Here is a 16,175-nt window from a genome sequence, read left to right as displayed (position 1 = left end):
TGGAGCCTCACAGCACTGGAGCCTCACAGCACTGGAGCCTCACAGCACTGGAGCCTCACAGCACTGGAGCCTCACAGCACTGGAGCCTCACAGCAAGGTTCTCTGTTCAAATCCACCACTAGGATGGGCCCTTTCTGTGTAGAGTTCTCCCTGTGCCTATGTGGGTTCTCTCCAGGAGCTCTGGCTCAATCCCACAGTCCCAAGACATGCTTGCTAGGTTCACTGGTAAGTCTAAATTGGACATAGGTGTAAATGTGAGCCTGAATGGAAGTCTATCTCCCTGTGTTAGCCTGTGTTAGGCGACTGACTGGTGCTCCCAGCTGTCCCAATGACAGCTGGGACAGGGTCTAAGCCCCCCCCCCCACATTCCGTGAACTGGATAAGCAGAAGAAAACATTGGATCACAATGCATCTGAGTGTACTCAATAGAAGTGCTTGATCATGTGTCACCTTCACAGTGAAAAAGAAAAAGCCATAAACGAATACATGTAGTGGCATGAAAAAGCCGCCTTCCTGATTTCTTAGTGTTTTGCATATTTGTCACACATAGATGTTTCAGATCATCAAACATATTTTAATATTAGACAAAGATAAACCAAATAAATACAAAATGCATTTTTTTTTAAATTTCACTGATTAAGAGAGAAAAGTTATCCAAATCTACCTGGTTCTGTGTGAAAAACTAACTGGCCCTCTTGATAAATGATGGATTAACTGTGATTAACCACATTTTTTAGAAAGCTGAGTTCAGCTTCACTAAACACAACCAGGCCTGATTACTGGCAAACCTGCTGAATCAAGAAATATTTAAGTATAACCTGTCTGACAAGGTGAAACAGACTAAAAAAAAAAAAAAAAACTAAAATTGCACAAAGAAACAAATGCCATGATCTAAAGAAACACCTGAGGAACCAAGTCACTGACAACTATCTGTCTAGAAAGGGTTACAAAGCCATATCTAAGGCTTTGGCACCCCAGTGAACCACGGTGAGAGCCTTTATACACAAATGCAGAAAACTTGGAACAGTGGTGAAGCTTCCCAGGAGTCGACATCACATCCAGGAGATCCCAAAAGACCCCAAAACAACATCTGAAGAACTGCAAGCCTCACTTGCTTCAGGTAAGGTCAGTGTTCATGACTCCACCATAAGAAAGAGACTGGGCAAAAACGGCTGCATGGCAGAGGTCCGAGACAAAAAGCACTGACCAAAAAGAACATAAAGGCTCATCTCAGTTTTGCCAGACAACGTCTTGATGATCCTCAAGACTCTTGGGAAAATACTTTCTGGGCTGACAAGACAAAATTTCAGCTTTTTGGAAGGTTTGAGGCCCGTTACATCTGGCATAAAAGTAACAAAACATTTCAGAAAAGAAACATCATAACAACAGTAAAATATGGTTGTGGTAGTGTGATGGTCTGGGGCTGTTTTGCTCCCTCAGGACCTGGAAGACCTGCTGTGGTAAATGGAACCATGAATTCTGCTGTCTACCAAAACATCCTGAAGGAAAATGTCCGTCCATCTGTTTGTGACCTCAAGCTGAAACACATTTGGGTTCTGCAGTAGAACAATGATCCAAAACACCCGAGCAAGTCCACCTCTAAATAGCTTAAGAAAAACAAATTGAAGACTTTGGACTGGCCCAGACAAAGTCCTGACCTGAATCCAAATGAGATGCATTTAGAAACTGCATTTGTGTTTTCTTGTGTTATCTTTGTCTAATACTTAAATTTCTATGATGACCTGAAATATTTAAGTGTAACAAACATACAAAAATAGGAAATCAGAAATGGGGCAAACACTTTTTCACATCACTGACTGTATTTGTTTATGTTTTGAAGGCAAGGTATGTGGCTTATTCTTTTCCGCTGTGATGATGACAACACATGAACAAGTGCTTCTGTTTTGTACACTCAGATGCATTGTGGCCCACTTGGTTAACATATTAACATAGACCTTTTGCAGGAAAACCAGCAGATGACCAACCTAGCCTTTCAGAGATAACAATGGATATTTTCTTAGATTGGGCACTCCTGAAAGCAACATGGATAACAGTGGTCGGTGCTTTTGTGACATCCAGATATGACTTCATAAGGCTGACAGAGTGAAAAAGGTGTATTTTGACAACATGCAAACACACACCCCACAAACCATACTAAGACAGAGTTACCACAAGCTTGGTAAACATCAGCTGCGTTGACTTTTAATGAATTCAAGCATCAAGCAAATGTAACCAAATCTCCTTCTTAAACACTGTTTCAATTTTGAGATATGCTCTCATAATACCCTGCCTGTCAATACCCTTGTTTCGTGCCATCTTCTCTTTTGATTTTCTCCCCATGTATCGCATATTGCCGAAGCATGACTAGTGGGTACGTGCACATACACAGCTTGAATTCAAAGCAAGCTAACATGGCACCCAGCATACATGCAGTCTGAGAGCCTTTTCAATTACTCTGCATCTCATTTATTCTTCTTCTGTCCTAAATCGTTTTATTCTCACCACTGTTTCTTTCCATTTTTCTCTTTTTGCCTCACATCTGCTTGTTTCTCTCTGTTGCTAGTTTCTTTCCTCTGCTTTCTTTATCTCCATCTGTCTCTGACCTTTCCAGTATAAAATCCTCACTCCCCCTGATTCCCAGCTATGCTCTCAGTTTTTAATGGGTGTGGGTTAGAAAGCGAGAGGGAGCTATTTACTGAAGAAAATCCTGAACGAGTGAGAAAAGATTAGAAAAGAGAGCAAGAGCTGGTAAAGCAGAGCAGCATGCGTATGTGTGAGTTAGACTTAAGACAAGACATTCATGCTGCATTTTAATAGCCTATGTACAGACACCCCTTTGAGGTTGACTACAGACAGCACTGTTGAAGGAAAATGTATTCTTCACCAGTAATTATGAAGCCACTGTTCAACTAAACGAAGGTTAGGGTCAAACTGCAAATTATTTTTGCCATTTTCAGGTCTGCTGCAGCGGGAATTGGCATGTTTGAAATAGGTCACGCAAGGGCAGCAACAAACAATCGCAAAATTATCTCAACAATGACTTTTTGATCAAACAACTCCTGCTGCTCAAATATGTTTTTATAAAGCTGTTCAATGCACTGTTTCATTGTCTTTAGTGGGAATGCTCTCTTTTATGGTTCCTATTAAAATGCTTATTCGATCAACATCATTAAAAACTGCCTAGATTATAAATGCCACAGTAATGGTTGTGAGTTTGAAGAGTGCCTACTGTAGCACTATACTGACAGGATAAGCAATAATCAAGCTTGAAATAGAGATGACTAAACATTCATAACAACCTTCTACTTTTGTGGCTTCACCAATGATATCATCTTGAAGCCTTGGTATTTAATTTGGCTTATGACCGTAGAGTCTTCTTTAAACACTAAAGGATAATAAACTATCCACTGGGCCATGCTGTAGAGGATTAATTGTCCAATAAACAAAATAAAAATAGAAACAAATTATAGAATTATGATGATGTTTTAAGACTGGTGTGTGCTACTCATGCTTTCTTCAGTTGTTACAACCCGAACAATATATCAGTTAATATTAGCCATTTGACAGTATTATTGGCCAATATGTGAAAATATAAAAAGTAAAGATGAAATGGGAGAAACACCCTTCAACCATCTTATGAGCGCTGACCTCCAGGGGGGACTCTGCAACCTCCCTGCCACAAACAGAGCAACAAGTTGATCCAAGCATAGTCAATAAGTGTGTAAACAATTAAGCCAAGTCTTCTTGTAAATTAAGTCTTTAAGTCTTTAAAAAAAGACTTAATGAGGACTCTTAAATAACCACATATAACAAATGTTAGGGAAATACGTTTTGTTTATCTGTCTGAAATAAAAACAATAAATCAGTAATCATTTCAGATTTTTAAACCACTAGATATCGCTATCCCAAAAGTCCAATATCTGTTGGGTTCTATTAGTGGTATTAATAATATTGAAATAATATTACATTTTCTTCAGATAATTAAAAAACAAGCCACCGCAAATTCTAATTTTGAGCTGCTTTCTTTCAGATTGTCAGTAAGAATGCAGAAAATCGAACTCTTAAAAAAATATTTTTCTTGAACTTAATGTTTGAAAATCCAACAGTGCCTATCTCACCTAAGTCACTTGAGAAAGCCCCCAAAACTTCTTCAGACATACTCCATTTCACCTCTAAATCTTGCTCTTTCTATTTGTCTTGGTCCATGTGTGCTGCTCAGGAGGGTAGTTAATGAGAGACTGAAATTAGTGCAGAATCATGGTGTGTGTCGTTTTCACCACAGGCTACAGCGGTGGGAGGCGAGGCCCTTCTGTCCTTTTCCTGTCATCTCACTCTCTATCCGCTCTACATTCCTTTCACCGCTTCTTCCATTGTCCTTTCCTTTCTGCTCCCCCCAAGCACTCTCTGTCAATCTCCAACCTTTTGACTCTTTTCTCTAGCTCGCACTTTCTCACCCAACTGAGGACACTTACAGTAGAACTCTGAACAGACATCAACAATTAAAAGTACTTTTAATGAGCTGATGTAGTGTGCTCACACAGTGAACTCTGTGTTCAACAGCAGTGGTCAATCTTGTACGCCTACCAGTATGACATTATTAGAAGAGCGGGGAGGATGATTTTAGGTTTCTTTATGTTTTGGTTCTGGAACCACAAAATAGCAAATAGCACACCAAGTAAAGGCCCATGCAGTCAAACACAAAGAGGCTGTAAGTCAAATCCTTAATGAGACAAACCATTTTGGAAGATAACTTAATCGTTCAGTTGAAACCCCCAAAGGTAATTCTATAGCCCCGGCTAAAAATCTATTTCGAGCTTGAGCTAGTAATGACAAAGCAGCAAGATTTAATGAAAAACTCACTTATAAAGGAAATTAGCAATGCATACGTCCATTACATTAAGCCCTTCAGCAATCAAGCTGATGTTATTGTTTCTTCAGTTCTGTCTGCTTTTCATGCTTTTAGTTATCATCATGTAAATTATGAAAAAGTTTTCTACCACAAACATGAAGGAATTGTTAAACTGTCCAGAGGGCTTTGTGGAAATGTTTCTCGATTTAACTTTGATCAACTGATTTCAGAACCCATCAGCAATTGTCTGATCATTAAGCCACTAGAGACCCCAGCCACTTTTTCAGTGCTTCCAGTAGCCTGAAAGCTAGTCACTGTATGAAAACATTTAAAACGCTAATAAAAATTGTCATCTGACAATGTGTTTGGGCAAATGCTTTTCCTCTTTTGCTCTCCAAATGGACCATTTATCTTCACGTAACCATAGCCTGCTTAAGGCGATGGGTCAGTACAAATGGATTACATGACAAATCATGAAAGTCTCTGCCTTTATCTGGTTTTTCAGGCACAAGTTTTAACAGTTATTTCATAACAAAATGTGTAGAATACAGTATCAGGTAGATGCTCCAGAAATAACATGAATGCTCAAGTCAAATAGTCACCTCTCAGTGAAAACTTGTTTAAACAACCTTGTACATATTGAACAAATTACAGGTAGTCATGCAGACTGAAACATAGCACACCATGTCGAGGCTTGTAAAAGCGTGGTCATCGTGTGCATGTTTAACAGGGAGAGATTAAGGGGTTGCTGAGGCTTTTCAAAATGCCAGCCTAGTCCGGACCAAGGGGTGTAAATATCACCCAAATGTCAGCAAGAGACCCCAGAAGTCAAACTAAATTGGCTGCTACATGTACAAACACTCCCTTATGCCCCATATTTGTGTGTGCATCTTTAATGACTTGCACTCTCCGCTCTGACATCGGGGTACATTGCCAGAGTTCCAAGGGCAGAACCAATCTTATTCATTCACTGACTATAAGCCCTTGTCCTGTTGAACTGTACAACAGACAGAGGAATATTCAAAAGAGGAGTGATGTTTTGACAGACTTAAGGTCAAACAGACCTCTTTAGCAAAAAATGCATTCAAATACTAAACCACACAAAACGGGCATACACTGCTTTGTCAGTCTTTTGCCTTGTCAAAACAAAAAATATTTTATTCAAAAAAATCTACACTTACTGGTCACCTTGTTTGGTATACCTTGTTAGTATTGAGTTGGACCCCCTTATTACAGTCAGACCTGCATTCTTTGTGGCATAGATTCAACAAAGAACTGAAAATATTTATTTTGGTTCATATAGACAGGACAGCAACACAGAGCTATTAACATTTCACCACATCTCAAAGGTTCTTTAATATACTAAGATATGCTGATTGTGGAGGCCATCTAAGTACAGTCAACTCATTGTCATCTTCAAGAAACCAGTTAGGGATGAGCTGAGTTTTGTGATGTGGTGAGTTATCCAGCTGGAAGCAGCTATCAGAAGATGGCTACACTGTGGAGGACAATATTCAGGTAGACTGGTGCGCTTAAACAATGCTGAGTTGGTACTAAGGGGACCAGAGTGAGCAAAAAAACATATCCCCCACATCATTACACCAGCAGGAGCCTGAACTGTTGATACAAACAAGGTGGATCCATGCTTTCAAGTTGTTTCCAACAAATTCTCTCTCTACCATTATAAGTGGCAGCAGAAATGGTTCCAGTCTTTTATGGTCAAATTTTGGCGAGCCCATGTGAACTGTAATCTCAGTTTCCTGTTCTCAGCTAACAGGAGTGGCACCTTGTGTGGTCTTCTTCCTGCTCTAACATACGTCCCTTCAATACCTAGGTTGTAATAAGTGGTTATTTGAGTTGTTGTTACCTTCCTATCATCGTCAAGCAGTGTGGCCATTGTCCTCTCACCTCTGGCATTAACAAGGCATTTTTCCCAGAGAACAGAATATTTTCACTCTTTTATTTTTGACCCTTAAGGGGTCAAAATCACAGTAGGTCAACAGTATAAAAAAAATACCCAGATCAGCTAGCCTGGCGCCAACAACGACACCATATTTAAGTAAATCAAACATCCTACCCATTCTGATGCTCAGTTTGAACTTCAATGGGTCATCTTGAACATGCCTACATATGCAAATACATGTCGTTGCCATATATTTGTTTTTTTAGATATTTGTTTTAATTAGCAGTTGAACGGGTGTGCCCAAAAAAAAACAGTTCAGCAAGTATACCTACTTGCTGGTAGCGAAAAACTGAATAAATGCAAAGCACTCAGACAGACCCAAGCATAAAACTATATCTACACATGAGGTACTACCGACCTGAGATTTTATCTATCCATCTATGGAAATAATATTAATTGAATCTTTGTCACAATAAGAGAAGAAGAACCTCACATTCTGTATATTTATATTAAAAAGCTTTAGAAAGGCATACTGTACACTTTGGGGCAATATTATTTTAGACACAGTGCAAATATTAGCACTAGGTAAATTAGAAAAGTCCACGCAAATTCCCTTCTGTTTAAATTCTACCCTTTCTTTGGCATGAGCCAGAATTAAGTTGTGGTAGCTATGGGACTCTTAGACCTTCTAAAATTTAGATATGCAATCTTGCTTAGTTTTGCTCAGGCTGTTACTAGATATTGAGACTAAAACTAACTCTGCAAAATGCAACACTAAGTGGAATCCGGTCATGAACTGCACTTGACATACATCTATCACAGACAAAGCTCTCACTTGGCTTTTAAAACAACTTGATAGGATGGGAATGGTGCTGAAACACCATTTTCACAGAGAACTTCCCATTAAATACCTAAATGGGATTATGGACATAGTATGGATAGTATATTTCTCACCAACCACATGCACACCTGGATGAGAAGTCAACCCAGACAAGTATTGTGTTATTTTGCTTTAAAAAAAACAACAACAAACTAATATATACCAAACTTGCCTTAAACAGGCCATGTCAACTCTTAGTTTACTCATCTTAATTTCTAATTACAAAACTCGTCTTATGAAAACTTTCAAACTGTAAAATTTGCAAATTTGATGGTTCTTGGAAACTAAGATTTAAGATTTGAAAAACAAACACACAGAAACATTATAAAGTAGAGTGCTTAACTTGATTTAAGGGGTGAAAACAAAATATATCCCAACACAGAAAAACCATTTGCAATCAAACATTAAGACCCTGATGTCTCATCTCCCACGCACTGCCACTGATTTCCTGTGCTCCAAACCCCCAACTGCTTTTACCATTAAAGCTGCCACGAGTTGCATGGCTGGCTGCAGGAGGTGTAGTGATCCATCAGCGGAGTGCCAGAGCTTTGCCATTAGAAAACCATCTGCAAGCAAAAGCGCTCCATTGGCACTAGAAGTCTAGAGAGGCCAGGTTGAGGGGAGGGAGGGAGAGAAGAGAGAGCCCTGTGTTCAAGGCAGTTTGGTTTGATTGATATGAACCATTACAGACAACATGGGAGAGGTAGGCAGAGAGCTAGTCACCGTTTTATTTTTGGTCATTTGTTCAGACAAAAGCTTGGCCAGACCTAAAGTGAACAGGGACTGAAAGTCGGTGTGGGTGTGTGTACGTGTCAGAGAAAGATAAGTGTGGAAGTAAGGGACAGAGAGAGAAAATTTCAAGGCCAAAACAACAGTAAAGGGACAAAAACATACAGGAAACAACCTGGAAAGAAAAGCATTAAGGCATACATACAAACACGCACGCACTGCCACATCTTTTTGCTCTCTCCAGTGAAAGGAGCTACTTTCAATAGCATCAATCAGTCAAGCAAGAAGTATGATAACAATGAATGAACTGCAATCTAGCTTGACTACCTTAATGGGCTCATGTAATGTGACTGAAACTGTTAATTAGTACCACATTTTGTGGTTATAGTATAGAGCAGGAATAGGAATAGTATATAGTCATTTGGCTTCCAGCATATTTGACTAAAATATAGACATAAACATCTTGGGCTTTTTTAATAGATTCAGGAAAAAAAAGTTTGCTTTTTTGTATCCACTTCTTAACATGTGTCAGAAATGTGTGACGCTTTAGAGATGTACATGAAACTTACCGAAATGTAAGAACAGGAAACATCTCTGTTTAATGGATCCTAGAAGGTTATGTGTCACTGCATGGAGGCCAATTCAATTAAACTGTTTCACTATTAGATTTACTCTACTCCAATGGGACCACAGCACAGTATAGGAAACTACCAGACATATGAAACATTACCAAAAACACAGCCCCTCAGAATAGTCAAATTTAATGGCAAATAAAAGCCAGGGTGGCAGACAATCCCAATTCCTGGATGGTATCAACAAACTGAAGGTACAAAATATTACATCATTTTTGATTTACGATATCCCACTAAACATTAACAAGGTTGAAATCAATAGATAGTCACTAAGAGGCTGTATAATATAATTAGCTTTACATTTTACTGGTATTGAGTCATATCCAAGGGTTCATATGTCTTGAGTACCCAGGCTATCAGTTTCTGACAGACCAGTATGACACAAGAGGGCTTTTAAACACATACATGTTGTAAAGTTAATGGAATCTTGCCCAAAATATTCCAGTAAAGACAGCAGATTTGGTGTTGGTTACCTTTATTTTATTCTGATCCAATTAAGTTATATAGTGCTGGAAGTCACAATTTTAGTGTATGAGGATGTCTGCCACAAGCAGCACTGTGTTGCTTTTAGCCATACTAGGAATGTACTTTAATATTAATAATAAAAATTTTGCCATGCCATAAGCGAATTAGTGCCACTGCAGTACAGACACTGTAACATCAGTACACCAAAGAATCGTTACCCATACACCGTAACCTGGTGTGTGTCATCAAAACCTATTTTTACTCTTTAAAGTCTCAGAGCAGATCATGTGCACTATACACCCTGCTGTTTTGCATTTCTGAGTCAGTGCATTCCAGATGAACCAAAAACACATGCTGAAACCACATTCACGTGTATTTTTAGGTGGTTGTTCAATATATAGTATAGTATATAATATATAATAGTACATAAAAACCTGCTTTACCTGAGAAGAGGCTGGAAGATTACAGTGATGTTCCTCGCACCTGGCTTACACACAAACTTCATTTCTCCTCCTTCAATCAGGTTGTCATCAGCGCCACCTACAATACAAGAAACACAGTTATAGAAATAACAAAACAGGCATATGTGCGTAGTGGTTGCCAGTGTTACATATACACACACATAAAAGAGGTAGAGAATTCAAAGAGTATTTTTGCATCAAGGCAACTCACAAATCCATTTTGCTTTCCTGGAGTTCACTTAGCATTACCTAGCACTATAGAGGAGAGAGCTTCAGGATTAGAAAGGAGGTATTATGTTATAGTAAACTTTGTCTTATATTTTTCTCCAAGAATAGATTGTAGGAAAGATATTTGAATATACTGCAAGTGTGATTACTCTGAAATGTGACATTCTGCATTAAAACAGACTGCCACAATGGACATTTGATATGTGCACCTTTATGAAGTCATGTGCAAAAGACACCAGAATGCTACAGAAAAAAAAAAATCACTCGATTAACTGCACATCAGATTTCTCTCGTATGTTTGTCTGTAAGTTTCAGTTTTTCTGACATTCTCTATAATTTTGTCTGAAAACCTTCATATTTTACCCTTGAAATGTTACATGGTGAAAAAGCTGTTGAATTTTCCAGTTTGATGTGATCACTTTTAGCACAAGGTAAAAATGGACAAAATAACTATCTTTGACTGACACCGTGATGCAGCTGTGATCCAAGACTGGCACACATCACCACACCTTCTACTTTATATTGCAATATTTATATTGTGCTGTATTGTATTGTATTAAATTGTATTGTACTGCTACACCTACAAGAGTGCCAGGAGATGACCACAGAGTCACTGGGATAGTCTATTTGCAGTTAGAATAGTGCCCATAGTCTACTAACTCGGGAATTCCTGCTCTAAAACTAACAGTGAACTGTAACTCTGTTATTTCAATGAAATTAGTACATTGTTCCACCTTTTTCTATTTGTTTTTTTACATTTAGAAATGCTTAATCACCCATTTACCTCCACTAAGGTGGTCATGTTTTTGGTTGTATTTGTGTGCGTGCGTCATTCTGTCTGTAAACATGAGCACAAAAAGTTTCGAATGAATTCCAGTAAAACTTTGTCAGGGTGTAGACAAAGGTCTTCAAGGTCAACCTAAAAACCTCTTGGTCAAAAAAAACTTATATTCCTACAAGTGTGGTGTGTATTGTCAACATACAGAATTAATTAAAAATATATTGTCACTTTTGACCTTTGACTTCTACTTCAAAGTCAATAGGTTGATCTGAAAGTCAAACTGATAATAATGCTATAAAGAGCGGTTTCTTACTGCTAATTTATTTGTACTGACAGCATATAGGCATACAGGGGATGATATATGGGGATTCTACATTTTATGTTATTTTATGACCTCTTCTCCAAGGTTAAATAAGGTCAAACATTCAGAAAATGTCTTATATCTATAAATCTGTGCTTACAATTCTATTGCCTTTATTTGTATTAGCAATATTTAGGACATGGCACTGTATTCTAAATATTGCATCAGCATGCAAATATTGTGTCACATTTGATCTTTGATCTCACTTTTATATTTCACATCAGCCTTTCTTAACAGATGACCCAAAAAAATAAGTCACACCTGTAAAGAAAATACAATCAAGAGAAAACAAATGGGCTGCCTTGTTTGAAATATTTAATATAATATTATACAATAAGCTGAAGTTATTCATGTTCAGTTATTTAAAAATACCTATTATCCATTACCTACTCCTACATAATGTTTGTGTAATCAAAGTAAACATATGTTACCTTTATTTGATTTTTACTGCACTCCAAACGTCTTAAAGTACATTTAAAAAGAACAAAGAAAACAAAATAAATATATATAAAGAAATTACTATTTCTTTATAAGTAATTAATGCCTAGAGAGTGAGCTGCCTTCGTGGAGGTGTGCACTCTCAAAGTGCTTCTTGTTCTTTCTGTAAACGGATTTACACATAGTCATATAATAGCAGAAAATTAGTGGCCAAGAAATACCGATGAGCAACTAAGATGAGAATAAACAGTCAGCAGTACAAAGAGGACAGATGTTTAAACACTCAGCTCTCAAACGGAAGAGAAGGAATCTTCACAAACCAATGTCTCCTTACTCTCATTTGAAGCATAAATGAAGTAAAGCACTAATTTTATGATTTAGTTGCATTATTAAAAAGTCACCTTCACTAACCTTGTGTTTGGAATAATGACACTGAATATCTCTGTTAGCCACATGTTAGCAAAATGTGAGTATGTGAGCAAACAGAGAAAATGTTTAAAACCTATGTTAACCAAAAACTATATCTTGAGAACCGAAAAAAAAACCTACTCAAAAAGTACCACTGACTTACTGACTTCAAGGAGGGAACTGGAAGTTCAAAAATCCGAGCTAACATGCTAATTTCCCCGTGTGAGGACTCATTCATGTGGCACTCCATACACACATCAATATATCAACATGACAAGACAAATATAAATGCATCCCACATGCTCACACCCCTTCATGCCCTGTGTCACTGCGTGGGTGAGCCCCACAGCTAACAGGGTTAATCAGAAAATCATTGCCATGTAAAATCTTGGTGGAGGGGACAGGGGACTCCAGCAGATGGGGGGGAAAGGGGAGATCACAGGGGAGAAGCAGAACTGAAGCTCATTACCTCCACTCATCCTGAAGTAATCAATATAATTGATAGATGAAATTGCAACTAGTTGTCAATATGGCAAACTGCAGTGCAAATGGATTGTATGTGCGCGTGTTGGTACAAATGTTTGCATAGGCTGATATGCTGCTTGCATTTAAATTGTGATTGGATAATTATAACAGAGGAGGACAGCAACATGGTAGCAGCATTCCTGTCTTCATAAAGTAATATTACAGAGATTTTTTTTAATCCAGTATATGGGGAAAATACGTGTAGGCAATAGAACAAATAATTTTTTCTGCGTTTCTGTGCCATGGCTGCTGCGTGGCCCCTGCTTATGTGGCCCCTCATGGTCCTCTTTGGGCTCTCGTGCTCTGGGAGCCTCTGGATGTCTGGAGCCGGGATCTCCTCCATGCCTGCTTCATGCCCTGGGGGACGGGGCTAAGGCTCCCCAAGCCCTCTAGCATATCATTACATGGAGAAACCTTTTGAATACAAGCGTGCTCACACATACAGGTGTGCACACAGGTGTACACACGGGTGCTCACAGACATAAACTATATCTTTCTTGGCTGCTGCCTCAAAGCACATTGTGCAGTGTTGGTCTTCCGTACTACACAATAACATTCAATATTTAATATTTACTGTTACTTACAGTTATCTATGCTGTGGTGTCGTGTTTATTGTGTTGCTCTCTTTTTGCTTGTTTTCTTTTTTATGTTCTCTCTCAACAGGTCATCCAGCGGATTTCTTATTTTTTTTATTTATTTTTTTTGTTTCTTCTCTCAGTGTCCCCCTTCCTCTCTGTTTTTCTTTTCCTCCCTTTCTTTCTCTCTCCCTTTCCTATCCTCCAGTCATGTCTATACCATCTGTAATAACTTAAAATAAAATAAAATAAATAAATAATAATAACAAAGGTCAATGAAATGGACCAATGCGGTAAGGCCGTGATAATCCATCTGGGCATCCTTCTTGGCCTTCAGACAATAATTCCGATGGCTAAAAAAACCAAACCAAAAACCCAACAACAACAACAACAAAAGAAGAATAAAGAACTTTTTTATATTCAAACCATGAAGGTGTGATGGATTAATAACCTGTGTGGGTAAACTAATACTTGGGAAACACTTACAGCACCTGTCATATTCTGGTCAGATGAAATTAGGTGTGATTTGGTGTCAAGTGTACAGAGTAAGAAAAGTTAGAACACTGGACAGAAATCAAACAAGATGGTGATCCAAGCTACTTTGATAGGATTTAGAATTAGGTGTGTGTGTGTGTGCATGAGTGTGTCCTGAAATGATTTTCAGTTCAGCACAAAGCTTCACTTTGCTGTTTTCTTCTGTTTCATTTCCATGTCGAATATGGCCTCACAAAGCTTGTGCGCTATAACACAAAGACACCTTCGCATAGTGTTAAAGCCTGTTCCGCATTACCTGTGCAGCCTGCCTAGCCTTGCATTCAAATGTATATCAACCCATTGTTAACCGTACGGGCCTCTATTATAAATTTCTAATAGAACAAGTTTCATTTGAAAAGTATGGGAGACAACACTCTCTGCAGTTTCATTAAAATGACAAGAGAAGCTTTCATTCCATCCAAAAGTTTTAACTCAAGGGTTTTTGATCCTGATCTGTTGCCATGAAATTTGCCTGCACGGTAAGCCCACATTCGTGTTGCTAAGTGGAGACAAAGATGAGGTCCAATTCACTCAAACTCTGTCTGTCTCCATCTCTCTATCCATTCATCCGTCCTTTGGTGCCAATTCAATTAAGACTCAATTACAGGCTCCTAAACAAAGCTGCCGCCAACGCACTCTCTTGCTCATCCTCCTTGCTCCATCATATTCTCTATCTTTCTTTCTCTCCTCTCTCTCACTCACTGATCACCAATGTGGAAAAAGCTGGCTAAACTTTTGTTTCTTCGTCATCAACTTGCAAACAGTTAAGTTCCCATGAATAACATCGACATGTTGCAGACTCCTGTCTAACTGGCAGCTACACACAAACAAGCGCACAGACGCACAAATTCAGACACACACCGAATAGACTACCACGTATGTATTCCCAATGACGGTGACCAATTTAATTTCATGCTCTAAACATCTGCATCCGTGTCAGACAAAGGAGCGAGGAAGAGACCTCATTGATCCATGGGGTCTGGGACCAGCTGCCAACAGGGCATAGCACTGATGAATATTAAATAGGGGGGCATTAATATGCATGGGATTTTTCAGAGTTGTCTAGACGTGACAGGGTGGCTCCGGTTTCAGGTCAGGATGCCACCGAACTGGTGCCAGCTCTCTCCCCATATAATGTGTAAAAATATTATATTGTTTGTCAAGCCCTGTGTGATTGTATATGCACGCATATCTATGAGCATTTGTGTCCCTCGGTGTGCGGTCTGATCCGAGATTAGTGAGAGGAGTGCGTGTGGAGGAGGCACGGTGCTCAGTCGGATGGCAAGTGAAAACTGGAAAGGAAGAAGTGACACATTCTAATGTGGCCAAATCTGCCTGAAATCCCCCTAGAGGGTCACTGCTCCGTCTGCAACACAAACACCTAAGCAGACATGACACAAAGCTATCAAAAAGGAAACCCATAAATTATAGACAGTACAAACAGACAAATACTAATATACTGTTATGCATATACATATGGCGCAAATGTTTTAAACACACAAACACAATTGTAAGGCGTGTAGTGTCACATAGCCTCTAACAAATGGCTCAGCTGAAATTACATAGACACAATATGCTCAAATACACTCGCACAGTGACAACAATCCAGACCCCTGTGGTGTCTTACCATGCACTCTCCAGCCCACATCTAATCAAGTCAGGCAGTGACTTAGTGAAATTGCATTAGCTACACTTTCCTGGGTTTGATGAGAAACGGGTTAGATCCTGTGATGAATTCCAGCCTTGCCCAGATTTAGGCAGGGAAAGAATGAACGTGTGATGCCTTCTTTAACACACTTCTGTGTCCCCTGAGACCAGCACGTTTCTGTATGCATCCGCAAGTTTTCAGGAGAGGGCGAGATGAGGAAAGCTAAGACAGACAGGCCAAGGAACGGCAATAATCCCTAATTTACAAGTGGTTTCAATCAGTTTTATGTCCACAAGTGTAAATTTGTGTGCCTACACGGAAAAAAAGGGACAGCGGCAAACAAGGTCGTTAGTTCAGGTGCTTAAAACTCTGTTTGTGGGTATCTGTATCTGCAAATTAAAACACTGGCTCCATATTTTTTAGACACATAACCCACACTTGCAAAATACAATAACAGCAAAGTTATCAACAATTCAAGTAAACATATTTTACATTACATATTTCGATTGCCTTCTGTCACAATAATGTTCCCAATTACAAAAGGTGGATGTCCTCCTAAAGTTCAAACGAGGAATCGGTCTGAACTTCAAACTGGTCTGAGCATTTCAGATACTGATTTTCCCAGACCACCATTTGTCTGAGAAGAAAATAATCAGATTTGCATCTTGGATGTGCAGCTGACAGTTCTGCTGATACCCTGTGATGCTATTATTTCAATATGGACCAAAATCTCAGATTAATCCTTCCAGCACCAAAAA

The 16,175-nt window shown here is 38.9% G+C and overlaps 1 protein-coding gene across 1 annotated transcript in view; it reads right to left on the bottom strand.

The window, feature by feature from the left end:
- exoc4 (exocyst complex component 4) overlaps positions 1-16,175 on the bottom strand; it is a 145,163-nt gene that overhangs the window by 74,814 nt on the left and 54,174 nt on the right. The window contains exon 11 of the mRNA XM_005733441.1: positions 9,902-9,998. Coding sequence (XP_005733498.1) covers positions 9,902-9,998 — 97 coding nt within the window. The remainder of the gene's footprint in view (positions 1-9,901; positions 9,999-16,175) is intronic.

This window comes from Pundamilia nyererei, unplaced genomic scaffold (assembly GCF_000239375.1).
Source record: "Pundamilia nyererei isolate P.nyererei 1_Seehausen unplaced genomic scaffold, PunNye1.0 scaffold00052, whole genome shotgun sequence".
Lineage (NCBI taxonomy): Eukaryota > Metazoa > Chordata > Actinopteri > Cichliformes > Cichlidae > Pundamilia > Pundamilia nyererei.
Note: the sequence above shows the minus strand (reverse complement) of the source record. Positions and strands in the feature narration are given on the sequence as shown.